Below are 19,571 nucleotides of genomic sequence, written 5' to 3'. Positions count from 1 at the left end.
TTGCATCTGTGAACATTTTACTCCTGTGTGGCTGATGGCAGCGCAATACGCACAGTGCTCAGGCTCATGTCATGGAGACGCAGCGGAGATCCTAATAGGATGATGACAACATGCAGTGAGGACATTTCATAGATCTTCACATTGCCTCTGTGAACGTCCGATTCTTGTTTGGTCGAGGGCAGCTCGCTTGCGCTCTGTAATCAGCGTCATATCATAGAGACGCAGTCATAAAACTTTAAAAGCTCCTGATCCTTTGTTCGCCTTCAGCACCTGACCCCATCAGGAGCACAGCATCACTGGTCACAGATGCTGAAGAGATGATGGACAGTCCCACCTTAAAGGTGCTGAGAGCACACAGAGAGAATGACGGAACTCTGTGACGTCTGCCCACTACATTCTGTCAGCAATGACCAGCACCATCGAGGTGCAGGCATCAGTAACTTGTCCAGTGAGGGTGAAGCAGGACCATGACTTTGGTCTGAAGGCTGCACAAAGCACAGAGAAGAGGCCCTGGACTAAGACACCTGCCTTTATCTTGTGCAGAAAGGCTTCACATCTGAGTGACATGAACCCTGCTCATCAGAACAAGGAGCCATAGGCAGAGAGACATTCTTGGGAGCTTATTTATAAGAGTGAATATTATGTACAAGTGATTAACACCCGTGCTCAGGCTGTGCAACTACATCTTCTTAGCGAGGTGTCAGCTGTGGCTCAGTTCATAGCACCCTCGCCTTTGAATCAGAAGGTTGTGGGTTCATGTCCCACTCCCGGAAACCAAGAACTGTGAATGTACTCGAAAGAGTTACAATCTGTGACTGTTGATAACTCGAAAGAGTTACATCTTCTTAGCGAGGTGTCAGCTGTGGCTCAGTTCATAGCACCCTCGCCTTTGAATCAGAAGGTTGTGGGTTCATGTCCCACTCCCGGAAACCAAGAACTGTGAATGTACTTGAAAGAGTTACAATCTGTGACTGTTGATAACTCGAAAGAGTTACACCTTACTCGAAAGAGTTACATCTTCTTAGCCTTCCTAACACTGCTGCTACGTCTTGGTGCTCCCCCTGACATCCACAGCGGAGGTGGAGTCAGCTGCTGACTGCTACACCCTGTCTGTGATGAACTTGACCGATATCCTCTGAAGGACTGAGACCTGGAGGGCCCTGGCCTGCTTTCGGGGTTCTGCTGTGTGGCAGTGGCACCCTCCTCAGCCTGTGAAGCTGGAGCTGCTGGGGTCACAGGAAGAGAGGATTCAGATGGGCCGGAGTCGCCTGGGTGGATGGCCCTGGGGTGTCGAGCTGCTGATCCTTACCCCTATGGGTGCCCAATGACCCCTGGCTGACCCCTTGAGGAGAAAGAGAAGCTGGTGTGAGATCAAGCTGCCCTGCAGCCCTCTCATGTTGACAAATTTGGAGGCCAATTATGGCGTCAGCGATGGAATTCAGCCCGCGCAGCAGTGTGGGACCAATGCCCAGGACCAAAGTCTCCATGGCAGCTGCCATTCTACCAGTGCTGACCTCAGTGCATTGACATGGCAGCGCTATCACTTCAAACTGAAGGCAGACTCCTCCATCTTGCCTTGCAATCTGAGGAGTGCAGCGGACATCCCTTCTTGATGTTCCCAAGCTTGCCTTTGCAGCTCCAGCAACTGACGTATGGCTGAGTCCAGAGGCTCCTCATTTGACTCAGACTCAGCAGACTTCTGACCTTCAGCAGTCCTCCGAGTGCCAGAAACCTGGGAAGCCCCTGTCTCCACCTGCTGTGGATCAGACAGTGCGATGTGCTCACCAGATTGTGATCCTGAGGCTACTCTAAAGCTAGGTCCCACTGAGGTGTGTGTCTCTGTGCTGGCAGAGGATGGGGGTGAGCACTGTGACGGGACTTCAATTAAGTGTCATCAAATTCTCCTTCCAAAGTGTCTTCGGGGCTTGAGTCAAGGACGTGGCTTGTGGATCTCCTTAGCTACTTCCCAGACATGCCTGGCAAAGCAAGGAGAGATCATTAGTGCCTGGCAGGGAGCCGCAGAAAAGGGGAACCCACTCACAGCATGGTTGTCTGATGGACGTTGCAATGCTGGATCCTCACTTGGTTGAGCACCACCGACCTCACCATCAGCACAGGACCGGTCCAGATCATCGTTGGCCAGTTGGATGGCTCTGTTTTCAAAGTCTGTGAGGACCTTGATGTCAGGAATTCCTCCACCAGTCTGTGACCTCTCCTTTTTGTTGTGTGCCAACTTGTCCTGCATGAAGACAGATGGAGAGAGTGTAAGCAGGACACCTGCCAGGCCAGAAAAGAAGAATACCTGGCATGTGTGGGTGGTGAGTGATGCCATATGGATGGGATTAGGACACGATCCACAGGGCAGATGACGGTGTGTGTGAGAGAGTGAATGGTGATGTCCCTTGAACTGGCAGTGAGTGAGGGCCCTGTGGATGTGTGATGGGTTTGTGAGTGTGTGAGTTAAGGGTGATGAGAAGAGTGACTTACGCTGGCTGAACAGAGGAGATTATTCATTCTCTTTTGGCACCAGGTGGCTGTCCTTTTTTGTAGGGTGCTGACTACCATGCTGGATTGGGGACTTTGCTTGCTGGTCTTTGCCCAGAGCAGGGGTAGAGGACTTCACGGCGGGCCTCCACTAGGCCCAGTAGGTGCTTGAGGGAGGCATCGCTAAATTTAGGGGCAGCATGTTTCCTCCCTTTGGCTGACATGACTTTGCAGCAGCTTCCAATCCCTTGGAGAGAGCAAGCTCTGTGCAGGTGCACCCTTTAAATATGGAGCCCTGGTGACGGCCTGAGGGCAGGCGAATCAGAGGCCACCCTGCCAGCACTCTGGTGTGTTTCCCGGGAATGCATTATTACTGAGACTGGACGCGCCAGGAATGGGACGTTATGGCGCAAAAAACAGCCATTGTGGCCGACAGGTAAAACATCCTTTTTCCCGCCCACTACCACACTTTGTGCATATCTGGGACAATTCTGCCCATGATGGAAAAAGCCCAACATGGAGGGGAGGGCTGCTGGACCTAGTAATGGAAAACAAACCAGAAATTATAAGAGGTGTAAGCAGAGGGGAACATCTAGGTAATAATGATCACAAAATAGTACATTTTAAGATAAAAATTGAGAAAGGGGGAAAGGACAAAGTAATAAATTGAAATAAAGCTGATTTTAAGGAGATGGAAATGGAACGAGGGGCTGCATCTTCTGGTTGGCGAGCGGGTGCGGGGCCCGCTCGCTGACACGTAAAAGGACGCGGGGTGAAGTTGGCTGTGCTTCCTGACGTCACCCCGCATATTTCAGGTTTTCATTTTGGCAGGCGCACAGCCGGCAATGGCCAATTGAGGCCTTTATAAAAGTAATTAAACCAATTAATGGACCTGCCCCTCCAACCTTAAGGTTGGCAGGCGGGCGAAGAGCCCAGGCGGCCTTCAGAAAAAACATGAAACCTCATCCATGGGCGGGATGAGGTTTCATGAGGGGTTTAAAATGTGTATGAAATGTTTAAATAAAAGAAATTGACATGTCCCAGCTCACGTGACAATGTCAGGAATATGCTTTCTACCCTTCCAAAAATTTTTGCAACTTCCACCGATCTCCCTGAGAGGTGGCACTTTGCCTCAGGGAGATCTGTGAGCTCTTTCGTGTGCATGCTCAGGGAATCCTCCCTCCCACCCCCCACCCCCCACCCCCCGCCTGCACAGTGAGCTCACAGTGCTTATGAGCGGACATCACGCTGGGCAGGCCTTAATTTGCCCACCCAGATAAAATGGCGGCATGCCCCCAACCGTGGGCACCGATCCAGAACCTGCCCACCTGTGCCCACTCCCGCACAGCCCCCCCAGATGGGGGTAAAACGCTGCCCTCGGGAAAATAAATCGAGAATAAGTTATTGACAAAAACATTTGATAGAAAGGGAAAAATATGAAAGTAAACTAGCCAGGAATATACCTGCCTGATAAGCTATTCAAGAAAGGAAGGGGAGAGAAAACAGGGAACTACATGCCAATTAGCCTGGCATTAATCATTGGGAAAATACTGGTATGTATTATTAAGGAAGTCTTAATAATGCACTTAGAAAGTCAAAATATGATCAGACAAAATCAATATGGTCTATGAAAGGGAATTCATATGTAGCAAATTTATTAGAGTTTTTTGAGGATGTAACCAGTAGGGTAGATAAAGGGGAACCAGTACATGTAGTATATTTGGATTTCCAAAAGGCATTGGATATGATGCTACACAAAGACTATTATAGGTGCTCAAATGGTTGGGAGTAATATATTAGCATGGATGGAAGATTGGTTATCAGACAGGAAGCAGAGGGTAGGGTTAAACAGTGCATTTTCAAGTTGGCAGGCTGGGACTAATGCAGTGTTACAATATACAAGTCTATATTAACGACTTAGATGAAGAGACAGAGAGTTATGGATCTAAGTTTAGTGACATTAAAAAGCTAGGTGGGAATTTAAGTTGTGAGGAGGACACAAAGAGGCTTCAAAGAGATACAGACAGGTTAAGAGAGTGCGTAACAAGATAGCAGATGGAGCATAATATAGGGAAGTCTGAGGTTATTCATTATGGTGATAAGAATAAAAAAACAGAATATTTTTTAAAAGTCATTAAATGTTGGTGTTCAGAGAGGCTTATGTGTACTTGTACAAGGAACACAGAATGCCAGCATGCAGGGGTAGCGAGCAATTAGGATGGCAAGTGGGATGTTGGCTTTTATTACAAAGGATTGGAGTATAAGAATAAAGAAGTCTTGCTACAGTTGTGCAGGGCTTTAGTGAGGTCACAACTGGAATACACACATGAAATTCATTGGAATTGATAGTTTTACAGATGGGGAGAGCTGGTGTGGTAACTTTTCCCATTTTTACTCACCCCACAGTTGTTCACAGCTAGATACATTTTTAGAAGGAGTGTTTTAAACTTTTTGAGTATTGTGACTTTAAAGGAAAAACACAAAACATGGGGGCAGGATTTTGCCCTTGGCAGGGGTGCTTGGCAGGGGTGGGTGGGGGCGGCCGGGAAGCTGACTGCTGCCCGTGATCGGCTCTGCACTACAATTTCATGCGGGCGGGCCAATTAAGGCCCGGCCTACGTGGAAAGTGAGTGGCAGTGTGAGCGCGACCTGTGCAGGCTGGGGGAGGAGGGACAGCTGGACCTAGCACACAGTTCCTGCATGCGCAAAAAAGAGCGATTCAATCTCCCTGAGACACACGGAGCTGCCTCAGGGAGCTGAAGCGCTGTGTAAAAAAACATAATGAAGAGAATAAAAATGTAATAAAATATGTCCCTTCATGTGACTCTTCACATGAGCTGGGACATGTTTTTAATTCAAAAATAAAGTTTCTATTTAATGTTTATTTGCTTTAGGAAACCTCATCCCGCTTGTGGATGATTTTTCCTAAAAAATGTAAAGGCCGCTTGGCCTTTTTGCCTGCCCGCCAACCGTTAGGTTGGACAGGCAGCGTAAATTTGACTTTAATTAGATTGCTAATGGCCTTAATAGGCCTTTTAATTATCAGCGGGCACGCAGCCAACTCCAGCGCGCGCCCACCAAGCGAAATATTGCAAGATTGCGTGATGACATTGGGACGCACGCCTGATATCATCGTAAGTCATTTTATACTCGGGCGTGTCGGACACGGGCCCGCACGCCGAGCATAATATTCTGCCCATGAAAGTTTATATCAAAAAAAGAAAAGATAAACATTTATTTACACAATATCCAAAATGCAAATGCAATGAAAACACCCACTTGCTTTCACACACACACACACACATACACTCACACACACACACACACACACAAGACAGAAAAGATGAGTTCTAAAGATGAGGCATGCACTTAGGTTATTGACAGAATAGCAAGAAAGAAATCATGTCTCAATCAGTCCTTTAAGATGGGAAACATTGCAGGCCTGAAGAGTTCCTCTCTCATGGTTCTTTGAAGATAAATGGAGGTTGGAAGTTCCTGGGTTTTCATACAAAGTTGTGGCCAAGCTTCTGCATAGAAAAAATTTAACCTTGAAGGTGAAAACAAATTAGCCCCTCTGCTCACTACCTGAGTTGACTGTCTCTTTATGCATTGTTCTTTTCTCCTTGCTAGAAGAAGATTTCAAAAAGGATGTATATCGATATTTACAATAGGAATGGGGATAATTAATAAACCGTGCAAAATTTCATTATTAAATTAAACCATTCCACACATGCGATCTCTACCACCTAGAAGGACAAGGGCAGCAGATGCGTGGGAACAATACCAGTTCTTTGACAAGCTGATGGGTGGAACCAGATGTTGTGAGGTGAGGAAGAAAGCAGCCAGCACAAAGCCAGGACTTGTGAGTGGCAGGAGCCTAGGGCGATATGGATGGGCTGGTGGAGTGGATGGTAAAGTGTCAGATGGATTTTAACATAGAGAAGTGTGAGGTCTTACGTTTAAGGAAGTCAAACAGTTACAGGGATTACACAATAAATGGGAATATACTAAGAGGGATAGATGAAGTTAGAGATCTTGGCGTACAAGTACACAGGTCCCTGAAGGCAGCAGTTCAAGTAGATAAGGTTGTAAAGAAGGCATATGGAATGCCCTCCTTCACTGGCAGAGGTATGGAATATAAAAGTAAGGATATAATGTTGGAATTGTATAAAACACTGGTGAGGCCACACCTGGAGTATTGTGTGCAGTTCTGGTCACCACATTACAGGAAGGACGTAATAGCTCTGGAGAGAGTGCAGAGGAGGTTTACAAGAATGTTGCCAGGGTTAGAAAAGTGTAGCTACGAGGAGAGATTGGATAGGTTGGGGTTATTTTCCTTGGAACAAAGAAGGCTGAGAGGTGACTTGATTAAGGTGTACAAAATTATGAGGGGAATAGATAGAGTGGACAGGATAAAATTGTTTCCCTTGGTGCAGAATTCTAGAACCAGGGGACATAGATTCAAGATAAGTGGCAGAAGGTGTAGGGGGGACATAAGGAAGAACTTTTTTATGCAGAGGGTAGTGGGTGTCTGGAATTCGCTGCCCAAGCTGGTGGTAGAGGCAGAAACTCTAAGCTCTTTTAAAAAGTACCTGGATCTGCACCTTAAGTGCTGTAAGCTACGGGGCTATGGGTCGGGTGCAGGAAAGTGGGATTAGAAAGGGCACCTGGGTGTCCTCGGGCTGGCATGGACAAGATGGGCCAAATAGCCTCCTTCTGTGCTGTAACTTTTCTATGGTTCTATGGTTCTATGGCAGCTTGAAATCCCTGAGGGTTGATGAAGAGCCAGGAATGGGAATTGGGACCTAGTCAAATCTAGTCTGAGAAGCCTCATGGAGATAAAGGGGAGCAGGGCTGCTGCCAGGACCTGGGCAGTCAGACAAGCCTAAACATGCCTGGTGAGTGCTGCAATGAGGAGCCGAGGCCCCGACTAGGACAGAGATCTGGAGCATCAGCAGTGAATATTCTCTATAAATAGTTGTTTCTTGGAGTTACATGTTCCCCTGACACTGCTCCCTGCAAGGAGTAGCCCTCAGGGGCCGACCAGTTCCTCCGCTCAGTGCTCTCCCCCACCATCACCAACTGCTGCAGGAGGCCCCACTGCACGTATAAAAATTCATTAGAAATGGTGTAGTGGAGCAGGTGGAAATGCATTGCCAATAGCCAACAAGGTGCTTGCCACTGGAGGACCATCCCATTGGGTCCTCCTGTCATTTAGAGAGATCACCTTACTGCAGTCGCTTAGTTCCTGCTGCTTGACCTCCAGGTAAGACTGAGAGACACCGGGTGGGGGAGGGGCAACCTTCCTAGGTCTCCATTCTTGTGGTTGATGAGTTTTTCTGAAACATGTTGTGGTGCCTTACATTAGAAAGCCTTCCTTTGACAGAATGGATATGTCATCCCACATTCCCTCCCTAATTAATCAGACAGCCCTGAGGCGGGTGATAATTGGTTAAACTGCTTGCCGCACTGTGCAGGGATTTGGGTTCCAGACCCAAACTTGGTCCCATTGCTGCAGGAGGGACTAACTTGGTTAAACTCTATGCATTGTCTCAAACATGAAGGGACTGACCAATAAAGTTGCTGTTTCCTCCTGTGATTGAAGAATGAGCAATTAGGTTGAGTGGGACAATGATCAGAAAATAATTATCTGGTCAGGATTTAATTGTTCCTGGAGTTCCATCATTGGTTTAATTCTCACATCGACATTCCTGTTTAGCGTCACAGTTCCAGAAAAACTTGTTTCACAATTTTATCAGCCCTGTGTTAGCTTCTCTAACTATATATTGTCCTCACTCTTTGATTTATCCTCAGTTATTCTGAGACACATCCTCCCGGCAACACCTTGTTGGTGTCATTAGCTGGGAAGTTACGCTCTGCCAGAATTACTTCACTGGAAATGCAGGGAAAACTATGGCTGGGAATGCCAGTGAAACTGGAAAAGAACAGAGAGACTCCCAGCCAAGAGAACTTTCACCAACTATGTTACCCGTCTGATGCCAACATAGGAATACTTGCTCATAGTTCTATTACCCTTCATTAACATAAAAACATAATAACACAAGAAATAGGGATGGGAGTAGACCATTCGGCCCCTCGCGCCTGCTCCACCATTCAATAAGATCATGGCTAATCTTCTTGTGTTTCGATTTCCACATTCCCATCTAACCACGATAACCTTTGATTCCCTTGCCTAACAAGGATCTATCTACCTCTGTCTTAAAAATATTCAATGACCCTGCTTCCACCATCTCCTGAGGCAGAGAGTTCCAAAGTCACACAATGCTCTGAGAGAAAAAATACTCCTCATCTCCACCCTAAGAGGGTGACCCCCTAATTTTAAAACAATGCCCCCTAGTTCTGGACTCACCCACAAGAGGAAACATCCTTTCAACGGCCACCTTGTCAAGGCCGTTCAGGATCTTGTATACTTCAATCAAGTCACCCCTCACTCTTCTAAACTCCAGTGGAAACAAGTCCAGCCTGTCCAACCTTTCCTCATAAGACAACCCACTCATTCCAGTTATCAATCTAGTAAACCTCCTTTGAACCACCTCCAATGTATTTACACCCTTCCTTAAATAAGGAGATCAAAACTGCACACAGTATTCAAGGTGTGGTCATTAATATCATTTTTATTCGTTATCAGGGTATAGGCATCGTTGGCTAGGTCAGCATTTATTACCCATCCCTAATTGCCCTTGAGGAGGTGATGGTGAGCCACCTTCTTGAGCCACTGCAGTGTAGGTACACATTCACAGTTAGGAAGGGAATTCCAGGATTCCAACCCAGCAATTGCTGCATCTCTAACCTTAACGCCATGAATGGACTGACATGAACCAATATTGTAGAATCGGTAAATGCACAGCATATTATATTTGGATAAATGTCTTTGTACACTTGGCTTGAGGGCCCTAATGGTTTACTCTTGCATTTTAAAATGTTCTTCGATTGGGTTGGAATGAGAAGAGATCTGGACTGCTGGAATTCTGTGAGCCATTCCAAAAAAACCAGGCCGTGAAGGGTAGAACTGGAGTCTAAACTTTACACAGTTATAAGGTTTTATTTACAGAGACACACATTCCAAACATGCACCTCCAGACATAAAAAGCACAGTTTCAATCAGCTCCTAAGTGCTATTTTGATTAAACCAAGCAAACCGAATTAACAAATTAGGGACAAAATAAAAGGCAGCCCCTTAAAGGGATATTGCAAAAACAAAGAGAAAATCTTAAAGGAAACTTACAAAATTCAAATTAAAATGTGATTAAAGGGATCAATAAAGCACCCCAGCCCCTGCAGGGACAACCGGGCACAGATGGCCTCGATAGTGCCAGTGGACACTGCGTGCTCCCTCTCCAGGGACACCCATTCATGAATGTAGTCACAGAAGAGGGGTAGACGGTCAGGTCGGATGACCCCCTCGATCACCCGCGGCCTGTTAATGGCTAACTTGGTCAGGCCCAGGAGCAGGCTCACAGGGAGGTTCTCCTCCCTCCCCACCCCTCTCTGTGGTGTCTGCTCCAATATATCTATTGTTTCAACTTAAAATCAGAGGAAAGCGCAAACGCAGTCTTCCACTACCACAAATTTCACAGTCCAGTTTGGGGACAACGCTAGCGTCAGCATACCTGAAGTGCAGTGGGCTAGCCTCGTCCTGGGAGAACCACCTTCATGGTCTCTTCCCTGTCAGGTAAGTAGCTCTGCTCCAATATAGAGGAGCACAACTGAATCCCCAGCTAATGCCCATCACCTAAATACAATTAAACGCTGAATTTATATGCAATTAACATTCTGTGCTCTAAATATTGAACACCTTTGCACTTGGTCTAAGTAGAACAGATACAGACTAGCAATGGAGATGTTTCATTTGCCATTCAAAGCTGGTGAATTTCGAAAGCTGACATCGATTAGTTGCGTCCGATATGATTTGACCACACGTCTGTTTTCATTTGTCATGCTGAGGTATAGGATGTCGTTTTGGTCTCAGCTGTAGCAATCTTGCCTCTGAATCAGGAGGTTCAAATCCCAAAAGCTGTCTTTTGGATGAGATGTTAAACTGAGCCTCTGTCTGCCTGTCAGGTGGCAGTGAAAGATCCCCTGGCAGTATTGGAAGAAAAGGAGGGGCATGCTGGCCAATATTTATCCCTCAACCAACATTATTGAAAAAACACAGGTTGTCTGGTCATTACTGCATTGCTTTTTGTGGGGGCTTGATGTGTGCGAATTGGCTGCCATGTTTCCTATGTTATAACAGTGATTACAATTCAAAAGTACTTAATTGGCTGTAAAGGATGTTGGGACAGTCTGAGATGGTAAAAGACGTTATCTAAATATAAGTTCTTTCTGTCTTTCTTTTATTCCACACTTGGTTTACGGTGCCTGAAACTAGCCTGGATCCCTAGGTATTGTTATAAGGTTGTGATATGGTCAATGATTGGTTCAAGCACCGGGCCTACGCGGAGAATCCTCTCAAACAGAAGTACAGGGTCATGGCTGACGCAGAGGAGATGCCTACTCCCAGTTGGGGGCCACAGCTCCAGCCTGACCCGTGTGGCCGATGAATAGGTGTCTTTCTTGCCCAGTTCCTCAGAACGTGGCTCAAGAATCTCATGTGGGTCAGGACCTGCCCTACAAACTGGTACTGAGGGATAGCTCTGAGTATTTTACTGCAAACCTAGTAAAAGGTGAATTTCCCTCTTTAAATAGCTTGAATTATTCAGGTGCAATGTCACAATAGGGAAACTATTGGCCAGAGGCAGCCTCAGATAGGTATGTCGGTACCTCTCCAGTGCCATTGGATTAGCAGTGCTACCCATAGCCCTCTATCCTCAAAGAAAATATTTAACACTAAGTGAGTCAAAGTCTGCAGGAATTAATTAAAAAAAGCTCTCAGAGTTCAGTATCTAAACAAGGGACAAAGAAAGGAATACCAAAAGACATTGGATAAAACAGTGAAAAAAATTTTATTTTATAAAAGATTTCTGAAATTTCAAATAAGACAGATATTGGTAACACAAGGAAATGGTTACAATTTGAAACCAATACTTTAAATCTGATTTACACAATTTGTTTAATATTTAATCAAGCAATTATTGTGGTGCTTCTCCTCCTCAGCAGCATCCTGGGTGGGATAATGGCGGGGTGTGCATGTTCAAATCTGCAACTTACCCCAGCAACTAGTCATTTGCAAAGGGGTTCCCCCATGTACTGGTCAAGACAGAAGATCAAGGTAGCTCCAAGGAAGTGAGATCCAGAACTCTAACAAGAGCTGCCTCTCAAATGCTGTGTCGGTTGAAGGTGCTTTTGGGAATCATGGGTATTGGCAATGATGCGCCTGATGCTTGCCAGCACTGGCGTCTCTGACGCCTCCGAATGGACTCTTCCCCATCACCACCCTCAATACCTGGGGAGGAAAAGCAAGACGCAGTGACAGACATGTGGCCTCAGGTAGGCCACATCTCTCTCTGAGCAACTGGTTAGGGCCACTGACATACTGGTTTTTGACAACTTTGAGCTGGTTTTTACTTCTGGAAGAGGCCTGGAAACAGGCCCCAGCTCACCATTTGGGCAGAACAGTACCCGACACCAATAAATTTAAAACTTCACAAAAACAAGGGATAAATAATAAAACATGTAGACACAAATAACTTGCTGGCTTAATTTTGATATTTAAACTGTTCTTTCTGCAGGGGTGTTTCAATATGGTTTTGTGGAAAAGTAGAAGAAGATTTTTAAAAAACAAATTGTCTTCTGCAAATGTAGCTTTAATTCTCCAGTTACAGAGATGTCTCCTGGTTGTCTGAATTCTCAAGGGTTTGACCCAGGACATGAGAGGAGTGTTTGACTTGCAAAACTCAGAATAAACAAATATATAACTTCCCGGAATTTGACCCTATCACTGCTGGGAAATCTGTACATTAGTTACATTTTACCCCTAAAGGGTATTTAAAAGCAATGGCTTTTGAAAGACAAATGGTATTTATGCACCATGTTCCTATTAGAGTGCTCAGAACATTGGTTAACTTTATAGAACACATTCCTGTCAGCAAGGACCAGTTCAGCTGCTACCACAAGAAAGAAGATTAATCCTTCTCTTCCGCTGTGCCAGCTCTTCACCTCACCCCTTGGATTTTGCAGAATAATTAGCACCCAACAATTTATTTTCCTGGCAGCTTCCTCCACATTTTACTGACATTAGATGCAGTGTTAACTATCAGGACAGTGCTCCTGCAAAATTGAAGATCATTTCTGTCTTTAAAATCCGTGACTAAAATCAAACGCATTGGCCCAACCAGACATTTATTTACAGCCCTTAAAGACTTGATCCTTTGATGAAGTACATTAAGTCGGCAAACGTGATTGCTTATTAACCATGGACTAGTCAAGGGAGGCAACCATGATCAATGTGATGACATTTTCACATGGAGGAATGGAGATCCCATTCCACAGGGTCATTGTGAGAATTTCATCGTAATGATTTTAGCGCTGGCTCGTACAATGGTTTTGGTTTGATTGGGATTTAAAGGGGTGCGAGGGGTGAGATAACAAATTTGAGAAGTGGACCTTTTCCTTTTCAGAGTGTGGAGAGGTGATATGGTCACTGGGTAATGCCGGGTCTATCTGCTCATTAATCCCAGCATGGACATCATCCAGCCGGCATCTACTAAAAGTCTCTGGAGTCAAGTCTGCAGAATACTGAGCTGCAACAGGGAAGGGGAGGAAGAAGCAGTTGCCATTAGAGCACAAGAATTTATCTTTGATTGTTCCTATTGCTATGCAGTTAGCTAGTGGTTTTTTTAAAATTTAAGGTTCATGCTTTTTGTTGCAGGCCTCAAAATGAGGCTGGCAGGAGGGCAAACTAGGTGGGGTGGGGAAGGAGAGAGGGAGGTGGTCGTTCTGCTCCATGGGGCAGTGTGATCAGGAAGGGCAATGTGTGCGGGAGCGCTTACACCTTTTACAGGTCTTGTTCTGCGGACGAGCAATCACACTGCTCCACAAACCAGAACCATTGCATTGATAAGAGGGATAGGGATTCCTGATTAACAGGCACAGTCCACCCTGAAGCCGTCTCTAGAAAAATATTCCTCTAGACACAGGACAGTAGTGCCAGCAATACTAACAAAATGGCACTCGCGCCCTCAGGCACCCATGCGCCATTGCCACAGGGCTGAGAGGGAAGAGTGGTGCAGTGTTCCTTGTTTTGACCAATGCAGGCTGCGTATGCCATAACGTGTGGGATATAGTTCTGCTCATGCACACTGTGGAAGAGGTGAGCCATTGGGCCTTTTGCAAATATGGCAACGTCTTCTCCTCCATGCGTTTCTTGTCTCAGTGGCACCGCCGACTGTGCCAGGTAATTGTTCTCATCTGTGATGAAGGGAGGGAGTGTGGAAGAGGAGAACAGGGAGGTAGAGAGTAGAATAAGAGAAGAGGGAAAGGGGGAGAGGGAAGCAAAAAGAGGGCGAGAAGGGAGAGAGAGAGGAGGGACAGAGTGGGGAGGACAGAGAAGATCGGGGGACAGAAAGAGGAGGAGGGAGAGAGAGAGAAGGAAGGTGAGAAGGAAGGAGAGGGGGAAGAAGAGAGAATGGGAGGTATAAAACACAACAAAGGAGAAGGTTAGAATAAATTTTCTCCCCCACAGGTGCACAAACAGCATCTATTGAATGTATTTCATATTTCTAATTACTGCATAGCCCCAGAGAGCAATTTTTTTTATTCATTCCTGGGATGTGGGCATTGCTGGCTAGGCCAGCATTTATTGCCCATCCCTAGCTGCCCCTTGAAAAGGTGCCTTTTTGAACCACTGCAGTCCATGTGGTTTAGATACACCCACAGTGCTGTTAGAAATGGAGTTCCAGGATTTTGACCCAGTGACAGTGAAGGAACGGCGATATATTTCCAACTCAGGATGGTGAGTTGCTTGGAGGAGAACTTGCAGGTGGCGGTGTTCCCATGTGTCTGCTGCCCTTGTCCTTCTAGATGGTAGAGGTCACAGGTTTGGAAGGTACTGTCAAAGGGGGCTTGCCATGTTGCTGCAGTGCACCTTGTAGATGGTAGACACTGCTGCCACTGTGTGTCAGTGGTGACGGGAGTGGATGTTTCAGGTGGTGGATGGGGCACCAGCGAAGAAAGCTTCTTTCTCTTGGGGACTGGACTGCTAGCACCACGCTGAGCATACTCAGACTGTAAGTGTTACACTGCAAGAAGATATGAAACGAGGTATTAGCTCCCATTTTCTCCAGGTCAATCCCACCTCACACCAGGTCTTTCCAAGTAATTTTAAGAATAATTTCAAAAACTTACAGATCTCATTGTTTGAAACATTTGGCCTTTCTCCATTTTGCAGTGTGTACCCAGGTCCATTTCCATACAGAATTGAAGTAAATGGTCTACTGTCCACATCGCTTAAATATGGAGCAAGACCTGAAAAAGAAAGTACATATTTAAGCAGCTGGCAGTCTTGGGAATGCATTCCACACCAGGTTCCTCGATGTTAAGAGGACAAACAGGTCCCACAGTCATTTTTTTTTTTAAACAATACAGATCATAGGATCAGCAATACAGGCCCCCCCAGGTCACCAGTAATACAGGCCCCACAGGTAACCAGCCAGACAGGCCCCACTGGTCACCAGCAAGACAGGCCACACAGGTCACACTATCAGAAATACAGGCCCCACAGGTAACCAGCCAGACAGGCCCCACTGGTCACCAGCAAGACAGGCCCCACAGGTCACACTATCAGAAATACAGGGCCCACAAGTCACATTACCAGAAAATCAGGCCTCACAGGTCACATTATCAGTGCTATAGACCCCACAGTACTACAAAACATGCAGTAAGGTTTCATAACTCTAGGTGGGCGTTCTCCTGGAGATTGAGAGTCTTTGGAGACAGAGTCATTGAATATTTTTAAGGCAGATGTAGATAGATTTTTGACTAAAAAGGTAATCAAAAGATTAAGGGGGTAGGTAGGAGAGTGCGTTGAGGCCACAATCAGATCAGTCATGATCTTATTGAATAGTAGAGCAGGCTCAAGGGGCTGAATGGTATACTCCTGCTTCTAATTCCTATACTCGAATGTTAGTATTTAATCCTCTGACCTCTCGTTCAGTCAAATGGTCCTTTTTATCCAACTCTAATATTTTTATAACTAACTAACAAAAATGTTCAGGGAAAATTTAAAAAGCATTGTTTTAATCGCCCCTAAGATCTTTCTCTTGGATTCTTCGCAGCAGCATCTTGGACATTAAACTTCAAATCCTGGTGCTATGTTTTCTTGTTGTCTTTTGGTTCCCAGATGTTGTTAATAATCACACTTTAAGCTTGGAAAGATCAGGAACTCTATGTTTAATTTTGCACTGCTGTCTGGTACAAAGAAGGACTGGATTGATCTGTTTCTGTTCCATTTCACATGAGTTTCTAGTGCAGCTGTGAAACGTGGCCCCCTAGAACTCTTACACATAACAATTAGTTCCTAGCTAAATAGTTCCTAGCTCTTTAAAGATAATATAACAATATGTAACAACTGGAAACCCCAAGACAATCCTGGATGCTTGGCAACCCTGCCTACAAGACACATTATCAGCCCAACTGCTCACAGCCCATTTGCGATGGACGACCAGAGCATAAAGTAGATACAGACGAGGAAGGCCATTTGGTGCAACTTAGTTCATCCATTGACAAAGACCCTCTAGTGCATCCATCACGGCACCTGACTGTTTCCTAGATTATTGCATTACTCCATTCCAACACAGTCCATTCCAACTGCGAATCCACCTTGGCGTAAAGAACTTCCCGAGATCAGTCCTAACTTTGGCGTTTACTAGTTTGGACCCAAGTTGTATCAAATCATCATGGAGTTCAGGGGTTCAAAAGAATTCCCACCAGCAGCTTCTCAGAGCAACTATTAATGGGCAATAAATGTCAACATTGGCAACAATGGCCACATCCCAAAAAACTTAACCCTCAATCTACACAAGTGATGTCCCTCAGAAATAGCATATCTACAGTCAGCTCATGGCCTCCAGATCCTTATGGAACTGACTATTGTCCAAGGGCATCAGTTGCCTATAATTATTCGCTAACTTATTGGATGTGTGGTTCGGTAAAGAAGCAAAAGCAAGTTTATTTTAGACAAACTTCAGCCATTTTGCAAACACTGCTGGACTGTGAATTGGTTGATGATGAGTTGTTCAGTCACTAAGAGGGTGGGTTTTCTGCAGCCTCTCTGCTCCTTTCTAATTGATTGCTGATTATTCACACATTTCTCCCAAAGGGACACTGCCGATTGGCATTTGCAGCTCTTTATACCAGTCTGTTTTGTGGTTGGTTTGGGTGATTAGTCAATGCTTGTGCTTTTTCAGAAAGACACACACACAAACCAAACTCTCCACTGAGTCAGCCTTGAGGTTTCCAAACAGCACACTCCTGGATTAATAGACTGTCAAAGCCACTGAGGGAGATGAATGTAAGAATAATCATTTTATAAAGGTCATTTGACTAGTGGAAGCTCATCCCTCGACTTTCACTTTCCCAATTTGCAACCGGATGATTTTGAACAGCTCGATTTTGGGCTCCACCTTCCTTTGAATCTAAACACCTATCAACTGAAGTTTAAAATTTCCTTCTGAATACATGGGATGGATCCTGACTGTGCGATAGTGCAAAAGAGGTGATAGCAGGCCTTTTATGTCTTTCCCAACTTTTATTTCCATTGAAGACAATCGGGAAATTCATTTAACACCTTTCACAATGTCCCAAAATGCTTGGTAGCCAATGAACTGTTTTTTTGTTCGAAGTGTAGTCATTGTTGTAATGCAGAAAACACAGCAGCCAGTTTGCACATAGCAAGCTCCCACAAACAGCAGTGTGATAATGATCAGGTAATCTGTCTTTATCAATGTAGGTTAAGGGATAGATATCAGCCAGGACACAAGGGAGAACTCTCCTGCCCTGCTTTGAAATAGCACCACAGAGAGCGGACAGGGCCTGAGTTTATTGTCTCATCCAAGAGATCGCACCTCCGATAGCGCAGCACTCCCTCAGTAGGCCAGATAGATTTTGTGCTCAAGTTTCTGGAGTGGGATTTGAACCCAAGCTCCCTGACTCAGCAGCCAGAATGCTGTCCGCTGAATCATGGCTGACGCCTTTATTTCTATTACCTGGTCCATACCACAGGAGCAGGAGTAGGTTACTCAGCCCCTTGAACCTACTCAGTCATTCAATAAGATCTTCCACCCCAATCATGCCTTTCCTGCACTATCCCCATATCCATCGATTCTTTTAACATTCAAAAATCTAACAATCTCTGTCTGAAATAGGCTCTGGATGAAATGCCAGCTCTTGGCTTGGGATCACTTGTGTCTTTTCTGTAATGCTGAGCTCAGTGCTACTAATGTGCTTTGACTGATGCATCATAAAGCCTTAGTATAACCTTGTCAGACTCTGGGCTGGATTTCCCGGGCTCATAATCGATTGACACAAGTGTGATGGAGCTGAGTTCCTATGGTCCCTCAGAATAAGGAGTAGGTTTGTCCCATGCCTCAACAACAGGGTCATTTATCTGTTTGGCTATCTGTTGCTGCTTTGCATCTGCAAAGTTGGTGCCTACCTCAAGCAGCAGTAGAAATCAGAGAAGACAATGGGCTGAATAACAGGTTGGGGAGGGTGGTGGGGGGCGCGGAGGCATGCTGGAAATAACTCTGGCCTGCCACGCAGCCACAAAGTGCTGCAGGGTGGACTGACAAGGGCTGAGTGGGACTTCTGCCCCCTAGAGGGGGTGGAAGTCCCACTCTCTGGAGCATTGGCCAGCACCTCCAACAGGTCCTGGCAGTGCCAGGAAACCGTCAGTGGCTACTGCCGGGACTGCAGGCGAAGAAGCATAGAAACATAGAAACTAGGAGCAGGAGCAGGCCATTCGGCCCTTCGAGCCTGCTCCACCATTCATTATGATCATGGCTGATCATCCAATTCAATAGCCTGCTCCCACTTTCTCCCCATATCCTTTGATCCCTTTCGCCCCAAGGGCTATATCTAACTCCTTCTTGAAAACATACAATGTTTTGGTCTCAACTACTTTCTGTGGTAACGAATTCCACAGGCTCACCACTCTCTGGCTGAAGAAATTTCTCCTCATCTCAGTCCTAAATGGTCTACCCCGTATCCTCAGACTGTGACCCCTGGTTCTGGAATCCCCCACCATTGGGAACATCCTTCCTGCATCTACCCTGTCTAGTCCTGTTAGAATTTTATAGGTTTCTATGAGATCCCCCCTCATTCTTCTGAACTCCAGCGAATACAATCCTAATTGACTCAATCTCTCCTCATATGTCAGTCCCATCATCCCAGGAATCAGTCGGGTAAACCTTCGCTGCACTCCCTCTATAGCAAGTACATTCTTCCTCAGATAAGTAGACCAAGACTGCACACAATATTCTAGATGTGGTCTCACCAAGGCCCTGTACAATTGCAGCAAGACATCCCTGTTCCTGTACTCGAATCCTCTCGCTATGAAGGCCAATATACCATTTGCCTTCTTTACCGCCTGCTGCACCTGCATGCTTACCTTCAGCCACTGGTGTACAAGGACACCCAGGTCTCATTGCACATTCCCCTCTCTCAATTTATAGCCATTCAGACAATAATCTGCCTTCCTGTTTTTGCTACCAAAATGGATAACCTCACATTTATCCATATTATACTGCATCTGCCATGCATTTGCCCACTCACTCAGCTTGTCCAAATCACACTGAAGCATCTCTGCATCCTCCTCACAGCTCACCCTCCCACCCAGCTTTGTGTAATCTGTAAATTTGGAGGTATTACATTTGATTCCCTCATCTAAATCATTAATATATATTGTGAATAACTGGGGTCCCAGCACCGATCCCTGTGGTACCCCACTAGTCACTGCCTGCCATTCGGAAAAAGACCCGTTTATTCCTACTCTTTGTTTCCTGTCTGCCAACCAGTTTTCTATCCATCTCAATATACTACCCCCAATCCTACGCGCTTTAATTTTACACGCCAATCTCTTGTGTGGGACTTTGTCGAAAGCCTTCTGAAAGTCCAAATAAACCACATCC

At 45.7% G+C, this 19,571-nt stretch overlaps 1 protein-coding gene and 1 pseudogene across 1 annotated transcript in view; both read right to left on the bottom strand.

Moving 5' to 3' along the window:
- Positions 1-10,036: 10,036 nt before the first annotated feature.
- LOC144691275 (U1 spliceosomal RNA) lies at positions 10,037-10,185 on the bottom strand (annotated as a pseudogene).
- A 1,253-nt stretch (positions 10,186-11,438) lies between these two features.
- Positions 11,439-19,571, bottom strand: part of LOC144690601 (alkaline phosphatase-like) — a 120,126-nt gene continuing 111,993 nt past the window's right edge. Inside the window, exons 11-12 of the mRNA XM_078558237.1 lie at positions 14,791-14,910; positions 11,439-13,854 (exon numbers count right to left, since the gene is read on the bottom strand). Coding sequence (XP_078414363.1) covers positions 13,574-13,854; positions 14,791-14,910 — 401 coding nt within the window. The 3' untranslated portion in view covers positions 11,439-13,573. The remainder of the gene's footprint in view (positions 13,855-14,790; positions 14,911-19,571) is intronic.

This window comes from Cetorhinus maximus, chromosome 15 (genome assembly GCF_964194155.1).
Source record: "Cetorhinus maximus chromosome 15, sCetMax3.hap1.1, whole genome shotgun sequence".
NCBI lineage: Eukaryota > Metazoa > Chordata > Chondrichthyes > Lamniformes > Cetorhinidae > Cetorhinus > Cetorhinus maximus.
This window is presented reverse-complemented; position numbering and strand designations above follow the sequence as displayed.